General features: G+C 39.1%; 1 protein-coding gene across 1 annotated transcript in view; it reads left to right on the top strand.

Moving 5' to 3' along the window:
• The window catches only part of DPY19L3 (dpy-19 like C-mannosyltransferase 3), a 69,204-nt gene extending 54,382 nt beyond the window's left edge, over positions 1–14,822 (top strand). The window contains exons 15-18 of the mRNA XM_082677207.1: positions 2,726–2,808; positions 10,093–10,225; positions 12,631–12,789; positions 14,279–14,822. Coding sequence (XP_082533333.1) covers positions 2,726–2,808; positions 10,093–10,225; positions 12,631–12,789; positions 14,279–14,440 — 537 coding nt within the window. The 3' untranslated portion in view covers positions 14,441–14,822. The remainder of the gene's footprint in view (positions 1–2,725; positions 2,809–10,092; positions 10,226–12,630; positions 12,790–14,278) is intronic.
• Positions 14,823–18,316: the final 3,494 nt, after the last annotated feature.

Here is an 18,316-nt window from a genome sequence, read left to right as displayed (position 1 = left end):
TTACACATTGATTCTGAGGGATAAAGCACCCTCCTCACAGAGAAGATGCAGCTCATCATCATTCCTGTCTCACCACTAAAGACATACACACACCGTAACAGTCCTTTCCCACTGTCTCTGTGTGTAGGCTGAGTTCCTTTATGTCTCAAATATTTATTTGAAAATTTGTTGATTTTTTAATAGCTACTTGAGGACTTAAGTCTCTTGTTCTTGATAACATTGAGGAAGGACATTATAGAAGAAATAAACAAGCAGCATCAGCATCACCTGGGAACTTGTTAGAAATACAGATGTTTGGGTCCTACTCCAGACCTACTGAATCAGGAGCTCTGGGAGTGGGGTCCAGTGATCCAGGTTTTAACCAGCCCTGCAGGTGGTGCTAATGCACCGTCAAACTTGAGAACCCCCTGCAGAGAACAGGGATTCTCAGCAGCGGCACTGTTGACATTTTGTCTAGATAATTCTTTGTCTTAGTAGCTGTCCTGTGCATTATAGGACACTTAGCAGCATCCATCCCTTCTACCCACTACATGCCAATAGCACCAACTTCCAGTTGTGACAATCAAAAATGTCCCCTTGCAGGTGTGGCAGAATCCCTCCCCCAACCCCTCTTGAGAACCAGTGCTATGGAAGAACCAATGATAGCCCTGAAAAGGCCATCATTTCCTCAGGGAATCTTTGTAGATGTACCCTGAGTAAGAGAGTTAGTAGTCATTCTGAAGAATCTCTCCAAAGACAGATGGCCTCGCCTCTCTCAGTATTGGACTTCAGGAGAAATCTTAACGCATCCAGCTTTCACTGTATAAAACAGTTTACGTATTTCAGCTTCTCAAAACTGTGTTTGTGTTTTAATACAAAATCACAAAGAAAATAAAGATCTTATTATGAAACTGAATATGTTTTCCAACTATTGAACAGATTTATCTGTAAGAAATAAGAACTAATATTTCAAAGCCTGATTTAAGTTTTACATAGCACTTATAATGAGGATTTCAAATTTTCTTGTTCATAATACTAATTTTGCTATATGTCTGCTTAGGATAATCCTGTTTAAAAGGGAAAAGTATGTGCTAGTCTCCACTCTAAAATCAAGAGTTTAATAACATTATTGCTCTCATGTTAATTAACTTATTTGGATACCTAAAATCTCATATAAACACTGCTGATCATTTAGGAACAGGATTTAGTTAATTCAGCATTTGTTTTCACGTTGTTTAAGAAGTTTATCATAAGACTGTGTTACCAGATATTAACATTTTCAGAAGTAACAGCAAATTTCAAAATAGAAAAATATCTAATAACCACTGAATTCACAGATTTCAAAATGTTTTATACAAAAATAATTAAAACATCATTTAAAAGTTGGTATTCTATTGTTATCAAAATTAATAGGGATAATGGATAATTGGAATCTTATAGAGGTATCATTTAATCAGTAATTTTTATTACATCTCTTCTGAAACCTAGGACTAGTAGTGCTGACACCTGATTTTCTGTCACAAGCACCAGCAATTTTCCTGACTTACCCACCCAGCAGACAAGATATGAATGAGTAGTAAAAATGACCAAAGATGAAATGACAAGATAAGAAAGTGATAGGGATAAAAAAAAAACATCCATAGACCAGTCAGGTGTCACTTTGCTTCCAGTTAGTGGTTCTTAAATAAAAAAGATTATACTTGCAACTTTAATGAAATGTAGATACATTATCACTGGGCTTCTATTCCAATATAGGAAATGAGTTCTGCAGTTCACCTTAGCATGTATTTAGATGATCAAGTCTTTTTAGCCAACTGCCATTTGATAAAACAGTGAACATTTAATTAGTTGTTGAATTACACAGACAAGTTATATTAGAAAAGCAGTGGATTCAGAGTGTATTTTTACATTATATCTGCATAGCTTAAGTTACTCAAGTTGAGTAGGAGGCACCAGTGGCATAAATATAATACTCAGATGTACCAGATTTTCCTGGACCGTCCTACTTTCAAATATTCTTCTCTCCCTTTGTACCTGTAATTATGTTAATATTCATCAAACCATTTGTCCAGATTTCTAGTTTAAACAATATAATCACCATATCACACAATGAAAAGTTTCCAGTTGTGACTCTGCCACTGTGATCTGAGCAACTCAGGTTATCTGTCTCTCTGAGCCGAGGTCTCCAGACTAGTAAAATGAAAAATAAATAGCCATGGTGATGATGCCTTCTGCGTCATCTGTCTCCCTGAGGAGTTGTGAGGATAAAATGAGATTCTGTATTCCAAAGCATTTTTGCAGCTCTAAAATGGTGCTGTCTTCTACAGGGTACATTCTACATTTAAAGATAAATTACATGAAGTTAGTTAGTCACATTTATCTCATATCCTGTGAACTTTCTCATGGTTGCTATTCCTGTCATATCCAAATTAATGTTTTACTAGATATTAACACCACATACAATAGAATTTTTATTAGTGTAAAATAAAAGCTCATTTTTTAAAGTTGGCAACACCTCTACTTCTAATTAGCTCCAGCTCACAATAATTTTGGAAACTTTTCTCAGACTTCATCTCACTTACACTAGAAGGGTTGACTGCAGAAGTGAAGTAGTTCTAATATTCCAGTTACCACGTTTATTTAGTTCACAAGTTATATGCAGTTTCTCCTTTTTCCCTTTAATCTAGTGATAGTTGTGGGTCTGGGGGTGGATTTTGGTTTTGTTTAGTTTTGTTTTTAATTTCAGTTCTGGCCAGGAATGATGGATGAGCTCTCCGAGTTGAGAGAATTCTATGATCCAGATACAGTGGAGCTGATGAACTGGATTAAGTAAGAGGATTTTTTTTTTTTAACTTTTAAATTTAAAGTGCCTTTTAAGAGTCACTGTAGACCTCATTTGGTTTTTGGTTTTTTGGTTTTTTTCTGAATCTAATTATGAAGATACATTCATTCTCAAGTTTTTCTTTAAAACTCTATATTTGCAAATAGTTTCTTTCCATTCAAAAAATATTCTCTCTAACCACAATCCCGTGAAGAAGGGAAAGTACCAATACGGAGAGGGAAACAGAATCAGAGGATGCATTTCAAACCAGTGACAGCAATGGAAATAAAGTTTTATATTCTCTGCCAATTTTATCTTTATCATTTCTTTCATTTTAATACCATTCAAATTTTCTATTAATACTGACACATAAAATATTCTTTCCTTGTTAATCACTTAAAAATTATACTGTAAACTACAGTTAATTAGAGTCATACTAGCTCAGTGCAGATTTCATTTTAACTAATCATATTGCCCAAGATTAGGCCTAGAGAAAATTTAAAATTCAAAAGCTAGAGCTTTTCCTTTCTTGAACATCATAATGCTTTCCTGTTATATTGGTTTGTATTTTTGCCTGCACGATTGCTTTGCCTCAGCATTCAGCATCAGAATGAGACTTGTGTTTTTCAAAGTTTTGTTAATGAAACCTGCCTCTCACCAGCAAAAATAAACTTTTTTACCCAGAGCAGCATTCCTGTGCCCTGTAATATTGTATTTCCCTATTTTATAACCAAAAAGCAGCATTGTAATTATTCACACTTAAACAGGTGTCGCAAATCTTATGTGACATATTCTGAAAGCATCGGCTGTATTGTCTCCATCACTTAGAATTTTAGTAGCCATATTGGCACTTGCTGGTGACTAATGTTTACTAACCAGTACAGTTGAGCACTGCTTGTGTATTAAGAGATGGTAAATGTTTGATAGCTTAGGTCTCTTGAGTACAATACGTGGATTTTATAGAGATTTGTATCTAAAATATATATGTGGCTTTGGTCCCAATGTTGGACTGGGTTGACTAGATGCATTGAGTATAATTTTTCATATATTTTCAGTGCTGAGGGTACGAAGTGGTGCTTTGTCTTTATATATTTATTTAACTTTAAATCATGGCAGACAATTATAGAGTAAGTAATTCCTTCAGTATTTATTGTGTAAGGGAAAAGAGGGTTATTCATATAAAGAAAAGCTAATTACTTTTGCATTAGCTATAGTCAACTGGAAATTTATGACATGTGCATCTGAAGGTGAGGCTGATATTTTCTATTTTTCAAATTGCACCATTGATAGGAATGGTGTAGGCTACCCAGTCTGGTAGAATCCTGAAGGTGGCAGATCTTCTGGAGCTACTTGGATTGGCATTTTAAAACATCTCACCTCTACTCCCCAGCCTTTTAGGAATTAACTGTAGTGTCATTAAAATTTTATCCTAGCAGAGTTGACTTTGGCTGTGTCAGACAGGATATACTTTTTGTAACGCCTTTATTTTCATGCTTTTGCTCACAGAAAATTATTTAAAATAACATTTCTGGTTCTGAAAAATTATGGATGAGAGCTTATTCCATGTGTAAAGAAGATAATCTTTTACTCTGCATTTGGGGAAGTGGTCTTTGTTCTTACATTCTCCTTTTACTAACAGTTCTTCTCCCTGTATGTAGACTTACTCTTTTCACTTTTTAAAAATTCTCAGCAACTGAAGGATTTGTATTGTTCCAAAAAATTGGTTCTATTGTGATCTAATCTTGACTGTTTTCCCTTCAAAGTCTTCAAATCTAAATTATTGTTTTGCAAAATAGCTGCTAGGCATGTTTGTGAAATAAGCTTAAGTGATGATGAATGTATGCCAAAATAGGGTCTGTTAGACACAAAGTGTATTTGTTTAAATCAACATTTAAATCAGCTCTGGTTTGTAGACTTCAATTCCAAACACAAGTGCATGCATTTATTATTCTTTTAACCTGCCCTGATTTCTTCTGTTTTTAAAACATAAAGTATGACCTTCTACTTTCACTCCACTACCTTGATTAGTCACACAGTGTCTGTGATATTAGTAGGTCTGAGCTGTGCTAGAGAAAAGGCTGTGGGCTAAGGATACAGAGTGTATCTAAAAATCTGTTTGAAATTGTCTAAAGGCAGCAGCCAGACCTCTGGTCCCCACCCAGCACTGTTAGTGAGGAACACCTCCTCCCCATCCTGTCTGCTTCTGTTCTCAAATAACCAAAGTGATACACTCACATCTGTCCTTTGTCAGGGCGGTCGTGACAGCATCTATTGGGGTGGGAGCGCAGCTTCCCTCACAGGATGGCTGCCTGCCCTCCGGGATGAGTGAGAACAAGGAACAGTGACCTGCAGAAACTCGAGGGGGACACAGATGACCCTCCACTTTGGCACAGGGCAACTCTTGCGTAAAGTGTTGAGAAGAAGCTACCGCCATCTCCCAGTCTGCCTCGTGTACTTGATGCTGGGGCTTCATGGTGGATGCTTCGGGATTCAATTCTCTTTAATCAGCAAGGATCTTTTGTTGCAGTCAGGCCCCCAGAGTCTTCCCTATGAGAAGTAGGGCGACATCCGCATGCCTTCCACAACCCCGGCCTGTGTGTTCACCGGGCTGGTTGCCTGCCTTCCACGTTATACTGAGGTGCTGCACGCGCTGTTTCCCAGCAGATTTAAATGCGTGTGTTCACATTAACCCCTTTTTACTGATGATGTTTCCTGAATACAAAGATTAAAAACCTGGTTTTTTGTTTTTGTTTTCTTACTTTCTGGTATCTCTTTCAGCAAAACCCAGGTGGTACTTTTATAGGTTTTATGTGTGATTAGAAAGCACGTTTACCTCATCAAGGCCAAATGTCACAGCAATTGGTAGTTCATACCTCGTTCCTTAGAGTGTTTCATTTTTGGCTCCTGAAACATTTCTTTGACATTGTGCAATTAAGATAGACTGTAGATTTGACTTCTGAAGTGCGACATTTTACCTACTTGGCTTTAGGAGATTTTCGCTAGAAATAGTTTCTTTCCAGTGATGAAGCCTGCATGTGCAATATTTTCTCAATGGGCCTGAGAAAATGGACCAAACTTCCTTCACATTTAATCAAAGCAGAGAGAATTACTGTATATTTTAAACATGATGTAGGTTAAGTTCAGACCTTAAATGCCTGTAAGCCTCTTTTATACTTACTGAATCATTTTGTGGCATTTGCATAATTCTATAAATTTTGAAGTGTAGATAAAACAAATGTTCACACATTATACTATAATGCTTAGTTTCCCCATTAGTTCAACAGTAATTAACTTGTTGAAGCTTAGAGCTTCAAAAATAAATGAGATTATTTGTTCAAAATGCCATCAGGTCTTCCTGGAATGACATTTAAATTATATAATGTAAATCCATTTGACCTGTGAGTCCTTGTCATTATTTAGTGACATTTCTTACAGAATAAATGGTTTGCAGGTTGGGCAGCCTGCTATGGAGCTTGGCAGAGAACTATAAAAACAAATTATTCTTTCATTTTATACATCATTTGTTCAAACATTGGTAAAAATTGCTTTGTTTTTCTATAATAGAGAAGTGTCATTCAGTGGATAAAAGCACATTAGCTATTTTAGACACAGACCACAGACTGTGTCAGCAAAAGTATCTGTGAAGGAAGAATACCCATCATTACATCTGTCATACTGCATATTTTAAGTTAAAGACAAAGAATCCCTTCTCCCTTTGCCTACTGAGTTTACCACAGAGAATGTAAAATACTGCGAATCTAGGTTTTTAAAGTCTAGAAAATGTGATTTTTTTTCATTTTGTTTCACTTTGCTTGTTTTACTTTTTGCATTTGCTTTATGGATAAACTTAAATATTCAAGAGAGCAGTTAAATATCCCAGATTTACCATAGGGCTAGCATATACAACCAAATTAGACAATCAAGTGAATAAACATCATCTCTGGTATGCTTGGAAGTCAGTCGTTTTCAAAGAAATGTATCTAATCCATTAGGGTACTTGTATTTTGCTATTTAAAATAAAACCAAGGACCTTTAGTGAAAGACTGTTAAAAATCCAGAGGATTGTGCCACCGGCAGTTGAGACGGACTGCGTTTCTTTTAAACTTCCTGACTCTTTACTAATGAGGCCAAACGTTAAAACTTGTCACAATCGAATGAACTTTGTTCCATTTTTTCCTCAACTCCTCTAAGCAGTCATGTGACATGACTTGCTCACCTGGTGATGGCTGCTGTTGCCTTGGGGACCGTACCCACTGGGGTGGCAGGGAGCAGCAAGTGCTCTCAGAGCCTACAGAGGAGAGACGCCGTATTTACTGTGTCTGATGTGTTCCATTTCCAGCATAGCTGCAGGCCCACAGAAAGCAGTCGTCAGTATGTGGTGGACTAACTATGGGCTTGTTTTGAAGTGTTTGCCTGTAATGAGAGCTGAGTCTATTAGCCAGTAAGCTTCTTGAAGACCGGGTATCACCAGCCCTGCACATAGCAGGCCCTCAGTAATAACTTTTAGCTGAATAAAGAATAACCTTATAACTCCCCAGCAAGCAGTTTAGGATTTTTGACATTTTAAACCTTTGTGAACTGTATAACTCATCAAAGTATTGTGATGATGGCCCAGGAAGGGGGGTGGGGGGGTGTGTGAAACCTTTGTCATTAGCCATGAATAGATACCAGGCCAGTCATCTATCTCTGCCACAACTAGAAACAGCTCTGTGCATCTCCCTGATGCTGAATCCTGTTATATATTCAAAATGATGATGCTGAGACAGCCTAAAGATTTGAATGGATACTATCAGCTCAGCTGCTGGGTTTGTTGTTTGTGAAGAGAGACAAGTTTGGCACTCTTAGGCAGTAAGACTGTACAGACCAGGATGGTTCTCTCTCTGTTAGCTCTCCCCTCTACCTCATGCTTTGCCAGACATGGAGACCAGACTCATCTTCTCCCTGCATTCTAAATCTCTTTGGTTCAGAGGACCCAAAGGCAGCCACTTTGTGGCATTAATTTTATAACTTATTGCAGTAGAATGGTTTGTGCCAGTTAAGAGTATACGGAAGGAAAGAAGACTGGTTTGGAAAAATAGTGACACATTTTCTTTAATTTTATTTGTTCATATTTATTGTATTTAGCAATTACGGTCCACTGTAAATGAGGGCAGCATTGTATATATGGCACAGACTAAGCGTTTAGTAAGTATTCATTGAATAAAATGGAATTTTTATATAAACCTTTCACTAAGGAACTCAGTGCACCTCTTTTCATTTAATCCCTCCTGTTTCCCTGACCACATGGGACACATGTCAAGAACTCCTTATAAATTGCTGGTTCAGGGGGACAGAGCAGACATCTATTTATGCCTGTGTTCCTGGGTCTGGTTGTCAGAATGATGACATCCTATGAAGCACAGCCAAGTTCACATAAAAGTTTTTCTCTTGTAATCCATTCTGGGGTCTGACAGGAATAAGGGAGGGTGAAGATTGTGTCATTCCCTGGGTGCTCCTTGTAATTCTATCCACTTTTTCATCACTTAAGAAAGCTTACTGGAATTTGAGTGAACGAGAGTGTCATTGTTAGAAAATCTTGCATTTTCCAAAAGTAAATTACTTGTAACTGTTTCAGCTTGAGCTGTAGGATGCCTTGCTTGTAGACATCCAGAGGCCTTTGCTGGGTGGCATTCGTGCTGTAGTCTTAGCATTAAAATGGAGTAAGTAGAACATCCTCCTGGAATATGTGAATATGATGAGGCTTCTCTTAGAAACTTGAACACTAGAGCAAGTTTCATGCCATAATGTCCAGAAACACTGAGGAGAACGGCCTGCTGTGGCTTTTTCTGTAAAGTATGTTGAGTTTTAATGATTTCAGTTAGACTCCTTCTCAAAAGAACTATGTCCGTCATTTTAACTCACCCTAGCATGTTGTTAACACAGGAAGGGTGAGTATACCTTGCAGTATTACTACTGGGCCTGTATCGGAGATGGTGCTTCGAGCAGAGTCCATGGAACAGCCGTATGTTCTTCACAATAAAACGACACCTCGTTGATTTGCAGGTGGCTCCCAGGTTTTAAAAAAAATGGAAGGGAATTAAATGAACTACTAAGATTCTTGTTTTCCGAGGGAAAAGGAAAGATGCTTTCACAGAAATCAGGAAGTCTTTCCTTGGCCCTCCATCACTGTCCCTCGCATCCCATGGAGAGGCAGAGAATCACAGCTTGGTGATAATTGGAAAGTGAGATCTTAATTTAATACCAGAATACCCTGTGTTCCTTAAGATGCATGTAGTCTTTCATAATCAGGACTAAAGAAAAGGAATACATAAAATACTTCCGCTTCCGCATCAGAAATATTGTACATCTTCATACTGAGTATAAGATAAGAAGATACCTGCTAGTTCAGAATCTTCTTTCCGTGTTCTTTTGTTTTTACTAATTCTTTTTTTCTAAAATAATTTATAGTAATATCTGTGATCTTTTTTTCTTGTTTTAACCAAAAACCCTTGGAATTGATTCACGGCAACTGCAGTTTCTGGCTTTATAGTTTGTTTTACTCTAGGCAGCCCTTTTAGTTAAGTTTAATACAAAAAGCACTGGCAGTCTTCTAAGGCCTCGTGTTAGAATCTGCCTCTTTGGAACAAGAGCAGGAGAGGGTTGTGGGTTTTAGCCTAGAAGACTCAGGAGATACCCACATCCTAAGACAATTCATTATAAGAGTAAACCCATCAAAACAGTAAATGAGAAGCTTCCCAATCATTGTCAAAAACAGACACGAAAAATTTCATAAAACAGTTTGAGTGCAAATCAGAATCTCGAGCAGCCTCCTGTGTTTTTCCCAACTCATAGCCCTTCCTAACATAGCTGGGTGATCCTGAGTGTGTGATGCTATCTTCGTGGAAGCCTTAGCAGTGAGGTTAATTTAGACGCCAAAATCTTTTTTTTAAAAAACATCTTTATTGGAGTATAATTGCTTTACAATGGTGTGTTAGTTTCTGCTGTATAACAAGGTGCATCAGCTATACATATACATATATCCCCATATCCCCTCCCTCTTGCGTCACCCTCCCACCCTCCCTATCCCACCCCTCTAGGTGGTCACAAAGCACCGAGCTGATCTCCCTGTGCTATGCGGCTGCTTCCCACTAGCTGTCAATTTTACATTTGATAGTGTATATATGTCCATGCCACTCTCTCACCTTGTCCCAGCTTATCCTTCCCCCTCCCCATATCCTCAAGCCCATTCTCTAGTAGGTCTGCGTCTGTATTCCTGTCTTGCCCCTAGGTTCTTCATGACCTTTTTCTTTTAGCTCTAAAACTCCGAGGAAGGCTGTGTTTGCTGGAAGCATGCAGTTACTGGCCGGCGTCAAGCTGTGCACGGGAAGGACCTTAACCAACCACCCACACTACGAGGACAACAGCCTGAGAGAGCGAACCAAAGCGGTGAGTGCCTCTCCTGGCTGGCTCGTGTCCGGTAAAGCTGGGGCTTCTGCTACCTGCAGGTTATGAGGGGAAGGCAGAGCTGAAGTGCCTGTCAGGACTTGCGTCTCCAGAGTCTAGACCTTGGCCTGCCCTGTCTGTTAAAGGCATGCTGTTTCGGCCTTCTGTTCCTCTCGGGTAGAAGAGTAAATTGAGGAGAACACCTTGAGATGTACAGAGCAGAGTGTTTGAGGACAGAGTCCTCAGAACTTTGAACTGGGGAAGGAAAAGGGGCAGAGACATACTGGTCACATTTTTTAATGGGCTGTTTCTTTTTTTTGTGTGTGTGTGTGTGTGTGTGTGTGTGTGTGTGTGTGTGTGTGTGTGACAGAGACAGAGAGAGAGGGAGAGAGACAGAGAGAGGGGGGGGGAGAGAATAGGCAACACAGCCACACAGTAAAAAAGCTCAGAGCGTGCAAAAGAGAACATAGTGAAAAGTCTCCATCCCACCCCTGTCTTCCAGCTACTGCTTCCCCTCCCAGGAGGCAAATAACATTACCGGTAATTTTATGTATATACAAATGTGTGTGTGTGGATAGATACATGAATTCATATTCTTTTCCCCCCTTTTTACAAAAGAACTAATTACATCTTGCTTCTTTTGGCATTTCATGTATTTTGGAGATCACTCCACATCAGCATATCGACAGCTTCCTTGCCATTTTTAAAGCTGCATAATGTTTTGTTACGTGGATGTGGCAAATTTTATTTGACCGTTTAGGTTGTTTCCCTGTCTTCTGCAATTATACAGCAATTTTCCAAATGATACGCCTGTATAAGCATCGCTCTGCACAGGCACAAGGTGTCTATCCACACATGAGGTTCTTAGAAGTGAAGTTGCTGGGTCACAGGATGTGGGCATTTGTAATCGAGATAGAATTACCAGGTCTGTACGAATTCTGCCAATTTACACTCCAGTCAGTGCTACAGAAGTGTACCTGTCCTAGTCCTCGCCAGCAGTGGTTTCAAACTTTTTAATGTTTTATATCAGTCACTTCTTAATCTTGGTGGCTGAAAATTTGTTGAAAAGTCTTGTTTGAGGGGTGAGATTTAACTAGCCTAAAAGTAAATGATTTTTACTAAATACTCCATTTTTAAGAGAATCGTCTTAACATAGATTCCTGCTAAAATGGGAATTTTTCAACTAGCCCAAGTGTTCCAGATGGCCCTGAGTTAGCTAGAGGAAGATCGGAGGGTACCTGGATCACCAGAACCCAAAGTTCAGCTGGGAGGTGGCCACCACTTTGACTTGAGAGAGATGCAGATAGAGGCATGTCAGAGGCACAGGGAGTCCTGTGTTCCATCCTCTCCAAGATCCAGTCCCTGCCTAGGTGCTGAGTTTTATGTCCTAAAAACTGATAACCTTGAAGGTCCTAGTGCCCTTCTTCAGTCATGACCTTCAGATCCTTGGAATGCCTTAGCCTGAGGCTGGTGCTGGACTGTAGAGAGGATGACCTCACAGTGTTAGCAATAGAAGCAGATAACCCCCCACCATTTCAGCATATCCGTTAAGACATGCTGACCTAGGCTCTCAGAACCCAGTCTTTTAAGTCAGAGACCTATCATTAGACATCAGTGGACAACAAAGGAAGCAGCTCCTCTCTTCATTACCCCTCCCCCAACACACACACACCATTCTACCTTTCCCAGCGCCAAGTCCCAGGATATAGGCCACTCACCATCTGCGTGTATTTACTTAACGTGTGTGAGGCTGGTGGTGACTGGGAAGGCGTGCCTCCTGATGAACTGCCACTGGGCGCTGCAAGTTGCTCTTCCTCCAGGAAGGATGAGAGAAAGATAAAGTGTAGGGTCTCCTGGTCAAGCTGAGTGCAGCAGGACAGCAGTAGAGCAAGGGTGCTGCCCCTGCCTGGGGCCAGGGACCCTATGGGGGTCCTGTTCCCCAACTGCCACTATCAGAAGCTGGGTCTCCTTACAAGTATCTGTGCCTCCAGACTGTACCACCACCCCCAATGGACCCTTTTAGTCTAAAGGTCCCCTTTTTAAAGGTAGAGACTGTGTTTTATTTACTTAATCGCATTATTTACCTTGGTGAAGCGTTCTTAGAATTGGCATCTACTGATGAATATATTCATAACTCAATACATCCTAAATCTTTGGTGTCTAAATCCAAATGTATTCAGCATGACTCACTCTCCCCCATCCCAACAACTTTTTTTTTTTGGAAATTTCTCACATACACTCCAGGACTACAGGTGAATGAGCAACCTGCACAGGAAGAGGTGAGGGGAGCAGGGTGTCTGCGATTAGACTCAACCCCTGTGGGAGGTTGCAGCAATAGATAGTCCTTGACGAACTTCCCAGCAGTTAAGTGGTATTTTGCCCTATTCCATTTTTATCTTGTTTTGAAGGTCTATCAGATATATGCAAAGAGAGCCCCAGAGGAAGTGCACGCCCTGCTAAGGTCCTTTGGCACCGACTACGTGATCCTGGAAGACAGCATCTGCTATGAGCGCAGGCACCGCCGGGGCTGCCGGCTGCGGGACCTGCTGGACATCGCCAACGGACATGTAAGCATGCCTTCCGCCCCGTGTGGGGCGTCCCCTGGGGAGGAGAGGATCCAGTGTGAGCCCTAAGGAGTGTAACTACCTTTATACCTTGTAGAATTGCACAATGGATCAAGCATTCACCTCCGTTGCGTTCTGCAGAACCCCTACCTTGGCACGTTAGTAACTTGCCACGGGGGCTGGAGGGGCGGGAGAGATGGGAGGGGAGCTCTTGTCCCCACTGTCACACCAAACAGAGCAACTCTGTCTTCAGCTGGTCTGTGTCACGAGGCTTTGCATAGAATTTATTTTTTAAGGTTTTGCTACTAAAGTGAAAAAACCTCAACCTTTAAAACCGCTGCTCCAAAGCATCATTTTGGCCGATACGAATGTCCATGAGGGCGGTGCGCCAACCCAGCACCCCACAGCCTGTGTGGTAGAATCTCACTCCTCTCCCTGCTCTCTCGCTAGGTGTCCCTTTTCGTCCACTGGCACACTTCCACAAAGATGGCTTTCTATGGCCAAGCTTACACTCCTGAGCAGGAAAACAAGCTACTTCTCTTTTCTTCTTTCTGAGGAAAATGTTTTCGGAGATATGCCAGGTCTCAGGTAGAGAAAACATAAGATTTTCACCCTTTAGAGGTGGTGTGTGCTGTAATTATTGGTATAAAAGCGGATAGATATTTCTAAAATGAGTGGGGGGAAAAAGTGATAAACCTAGCCTACATCTGAAAAAAATAAATAAAACCTTGACTGTACAGAATTTGAGATTCAGAACACGTAAGATCTACTCTCTTAGCACATTTCAAGTGCAGAGTACAGTATTATTAACCCTAGTCACCATGCCATACATTAGGTCACCAGAGACTTACTCATTTCATAACGGCAAGTTTATACCCTTTGACCAACATGAATGTTATCGGTTAACTTGATTGTAGTAATCATTTCACCATGTATATGTATATCAAATCATCAGATTGTATACCTTAAATATATACAATTTTATATGTCAATTATGCTTCAATAAAGCTGAGGCAAAGAAAATGAGATTTGATTTTTGCTCAAGGAAAAATAACTGTCCATAACTATCTTGAATTCAGAGGAGGTGCAGACCAAATACATTTAAATTTTGCTTTGTGTGTAACTTTTTCTAACTAAGCCATCTGATGAGTTACAGAACTTTCTCTGGTCATAGTAATTCTTCTCTGTGTTTCATTTTTTGAGAGGGAATGGTGTAGTATGTTCTTCAGGACAAGGAGATCCAAGTTCTGCTTCTAGCTTTGCCATTAAAGGTGAACATTGTTTGACACCGAACTCTGCTCTTCAGCCTCGGGTCACACTTCCAAAGGGGAAAGGGATGGACCAGATGGTCTCCAGGCAGCCATTGACATTCGTTCAGTTTAAGTTCACTAGCATGTCATTCTTAAAGAAACCCAATCCCTATTCCCACTTCTGTTTGTCTTTTGTAAATACGATTTTTTTCCAGATTGTATTGGTTTTGTTTTGGCTTTAGATGATGGATGGCCCAGGAAAGAATGATCCAGATTTGAAACTTGCAGGCCACCCTCGCTTTTGCGAAGAGATAAAAAGAAACCTGCCCCCCTACACGGCATACTTCACTAGAGTGTTTCAGAACAAAACATTCCACGTTTACAAGCTATCCAGAAACAAGTAACAGAGCTTTCTATTTAATCTCTATTTTTGATATGTGAAACTCCATCATAATGAAACTCAATAGATAATGTTTCAAATGTAATTAGGTAACCGGTACCTTAAAGCTGTGATATGATTAAGTCTACAAATGTTTACACAAGCGTTACCATCTTTGAAAGTATCTTATACATGCTTCAGTCTTTGTCTTGTTTCATTAATGTTCTTTAGCCTAAATGTTTTCAACTTTCTAAAAGTGATCTAGAATTTTGTTGTTGGGGAGAACAGTTAAGTGTTCCATAGGTAGCCTGAACAGCTGCATATCATGTTGGAAATCTAGAGCCTGTTTCAAGATTTGAAATACTTCTAATTTTTAATTGACTTACAACAGCTATAGTTGAATTGAATTGAGGGGATACATAATTAAATTATTTAATATTTTTTCACTAGTGAAGACCAACTGGTGGCTTTTTAAAAAGCTCTCTATTGTCCTGTTTCACCTAAAAATTTTATAATGTTTTTAATTTGTCATGCTTTGAATATTTTTTTAAAAATCATGTTAAGTCTTCATATGTATCTAAAATTTTTTGTTGTGCTCCATCTGAAATGTAATGTGTAGCACTTCAGTAGTACGTGTCAGTGTGTGTGTGTGTGTACACGGGCATGTGCATGAATGTTTCAATGCTGGGCACAGAAAAGTGTTACAAGTTCCATATTGTAAGTCCTTAAAGCAGCAGAAATGTTATGTAGCTGAGTAGAATTTGTTACTGTATAGTGTTACTATTTTAAAACCTGTTGATACTATTTAATCTATCCTGCAAGTAAGAAAATTCTTCTTCATTTCTTACTCATTCAGATTTACTGGGTTTGCAAAATTTTGTAAACTCTTTGTTTTTAGCCTTTGTATTTTTTACAGCCTAGAACCTTGCAAAGTCTTACTATTTTTAAAATGTTGTATCTTAACTAACTCACTACTATGATATTTTTGGCAGAGAGCATTTTCATACCAAGTTTGATTTGTGGTCTCCAATCTTACTGTGAGGGCCCTTGATAGGTGGTTCTTTTTCTTACTCAAAGGTAACCAAGTGCCTCTAAGTCATGCTTATTTGTAAACAACGAAGAGGATTATGTGTACCTTGTACCTGCTCAAAAATTTTTTGATAATTGCTTTTGTAATTAATTTCTAATGATAGGGACATGTAAAAGTTACTGATAAAAGCATATTGTGTATTTAATTAAATCAAGATAGCTAATGAAATTAACTTTCACCTCTCATGCCAGTTGGAAATGATTTAAATATTTCTCCTTGCAAATCACTGTAGACATGAAGACGGATATATCACATGTTCAAATGATTTTCTCTTCAGCTACTACTTAAGCAGTATTCAAAAAGAAATTTTACACTATCATGTTGGGTTCAAGGAAGGATACTTGGCTTTTATCAAAACTTATTTAAATAAAAAATTGACAGTAGCTGGGTTATTAAATTATGCAACTGAAACTCCTGAATTATATCTTTCTTGTATCCCTTAATAAGGTTGGAGACCACTGCAGTTTAGGATAATACAATAATAAAACATTTTAATCAGTACTGAAACTTTAATTAAGCCAGTAATGATGCATGCCTGTTGCAGCTGACAGCATGGGTCAGTCCATCCTTCAGTGAGTGCCTTACTCTAATTGAAACCAAGCACATGTAAGGTACAGCGTGTTCGACTATCTAGTTACGTTTTTAAAACCCTCTATTACCTTCTCAGAAATATTTCAATTTATTTTAAATATTCCTGTATTATTAATCTATGCATTTGGGTATTTGGAGTTTCAGTATACAAGAAACATGTACTTAAATTTTTATGCTTATCATCACCACATTGATCACATACAGTAATCCTTTTTTCACAGTTTAGGTGCCATTTGTTGCCAAAACACTTAGTGTTCAGTCTTTAGTGAAAAATATAAAGTGCCAAAAATTCTTGCAAGACAGAATCCATACATACACTCTTTCCAGAACACTGTGACCATGTATAGTTGACATTTTTATTTCCTGATGACCAAATCTCTTAATGAATCATGTGAAATATTTTTAGTGCTCCTCAGTCTTCTCTTTTATGACCTTCTCATTGGAGTACATGGGAGGAAAGAGAGGAAAAGCGGCTGACCCTGGCTCTCTAAGCTCCCTGCCACACGATCTCAGTGGCTGTGCTAATGTTTGGTAATATCCTCAAATTACGGCTGTATTTTATAGGTAGAAAGACCACTTGATTTTGCTTCAGAGTTAGCATTCAAAAGAACCTCTAAGTACAGTAAGTGCTCTTAATTAACCTTTACTTACGTGACTCACCGGGTCCCTTCACAGTCTCCATCCCTCTTGTAAGCTGACTTCGGCCCAGCACCAGTGGGGGCTGCTCCCTGGCATTCTCAGGCCTCTGCTCTCTCCTTTGAGTTCTCTGCCTGCGCCAACCTTGTCTGCATGCTCTACTTCCCGCTGTAAATACACGATTCAACATAAACCCAGGAAATTTCGCTCTAAAATGGAAGGGTTATTTCTGCAAAAATTAGCTTGAATGCTTTGGTAAGATTTGATAACGGTTGCCACTAATAAAAATTACTTTTAAATTAATTGTGGTTGGGAAAATTATAAAATATTGGGATAACTTAAAATTCAAGAAAATTTCTGAGCTTAGATTGCTTCACAGATTTATTTATTTTAGTCCTCATTTCACCTTAAAAAAGATCTAGACTGATCAGAAGGTATTAAAAAGTACCCAAATCAGGGCTTCCCTGGTGGCACAGTGGTTGAGAGTCCACCTACCGATGCAGGGGACACGGGTTCGTGCCCTGGTCCGGGAACATCGTACATGCCGCGGAGCGGCTGGCCCGTGAGCCATGGCCGCTGAGCCTGCGTGTCCGGAGCCTGTGCTCCGCGATGGGAGAGGCCACGGCAGTGAGAGGCCCGTGTACTGCAAAAAATAAATAAATAAATAAAAAGTACCCAAATCATATTATTGGTATGATTTATGCAAAAATAAAACTGTAATCATTGGACCCTTATGCAAAGGAAAGGCCTCGGCTTTACATCAGAAGATGAGCAAATGAATGTACAATTATACATTTGAGGTTATGATTCCCTACTTTAACCAACTTTAACTTCATTAAATGACCAACTACTGATACTGATCACAGTGGCTAATCTACTTCTACTAGAGTTGAAAGGTTCCAGTCACCTTATTACAGACTTAAAAAGTAGGAATTCATTTCAGATATATTAGCCAGGAGCATAATTAGGTGTTATCTAGGCCATTTGTTGTCCACTTAAAGGTGATTTTCTTGACCTTTGTGAGATCAACTAAATAAATGTGTGTGTGTGTGTGTGTGTGTGTGTGTGTGTTGGGTTGGTGCTGGTGTTGGCAAGGACATATGTAGATATTTCATCTGGTCTGCATCTTTACAATTAAGTAAAAAGGTTTATTCTGATTGCACATGAACCTTGTAACAATTGTAGCTCATCTTTGGCCAAAACGTACCTGAATTAACTAGAAATAGTCCATTTTTAAATTTTCATTTAAACGTTGGAATTATTAATAGAAGGACAAAATGTTCTCAGATCATATATCTTGGCCAATATGCTCCGAAATGGTTTATATATGGCAACCTTTTGGCATAGAAGAGAGTGCTTGTCTGTTCATGGAAAAAAACTTTTAAACTGAGAGAGTGGCTTACTTTCTTGTGGCAATTGATTTTCTGTACTTAATATCCTAGGGGTAGAATCTTACAAAGAGCTTTTATAATTTGTTGTACTGAATTGTATGAAGATTGTGTACTAAATAAAGCTAAGTTACACAGGATGAGTGTCTTTCATTTCTTTGAAGGTCAAAAACCAAGGAACTGGCTTATTGAAGTG

The sequence above is a fragment of the Grampus griseus genome (assembly GCF_964374135.1).
Source record: "Grampus griseus genome assembly, chromosome: 19".
In the NCBI taxonomy this organism is placed as follows: Eukaryota; Metazoa; Chordata; class Mammalia; order Artiodactyla; family Delphinidae; genus Grampus; species Grampus griseus.
This window is presented reverse-complemented; position numbering and strand designations above follow the sequence as displayed.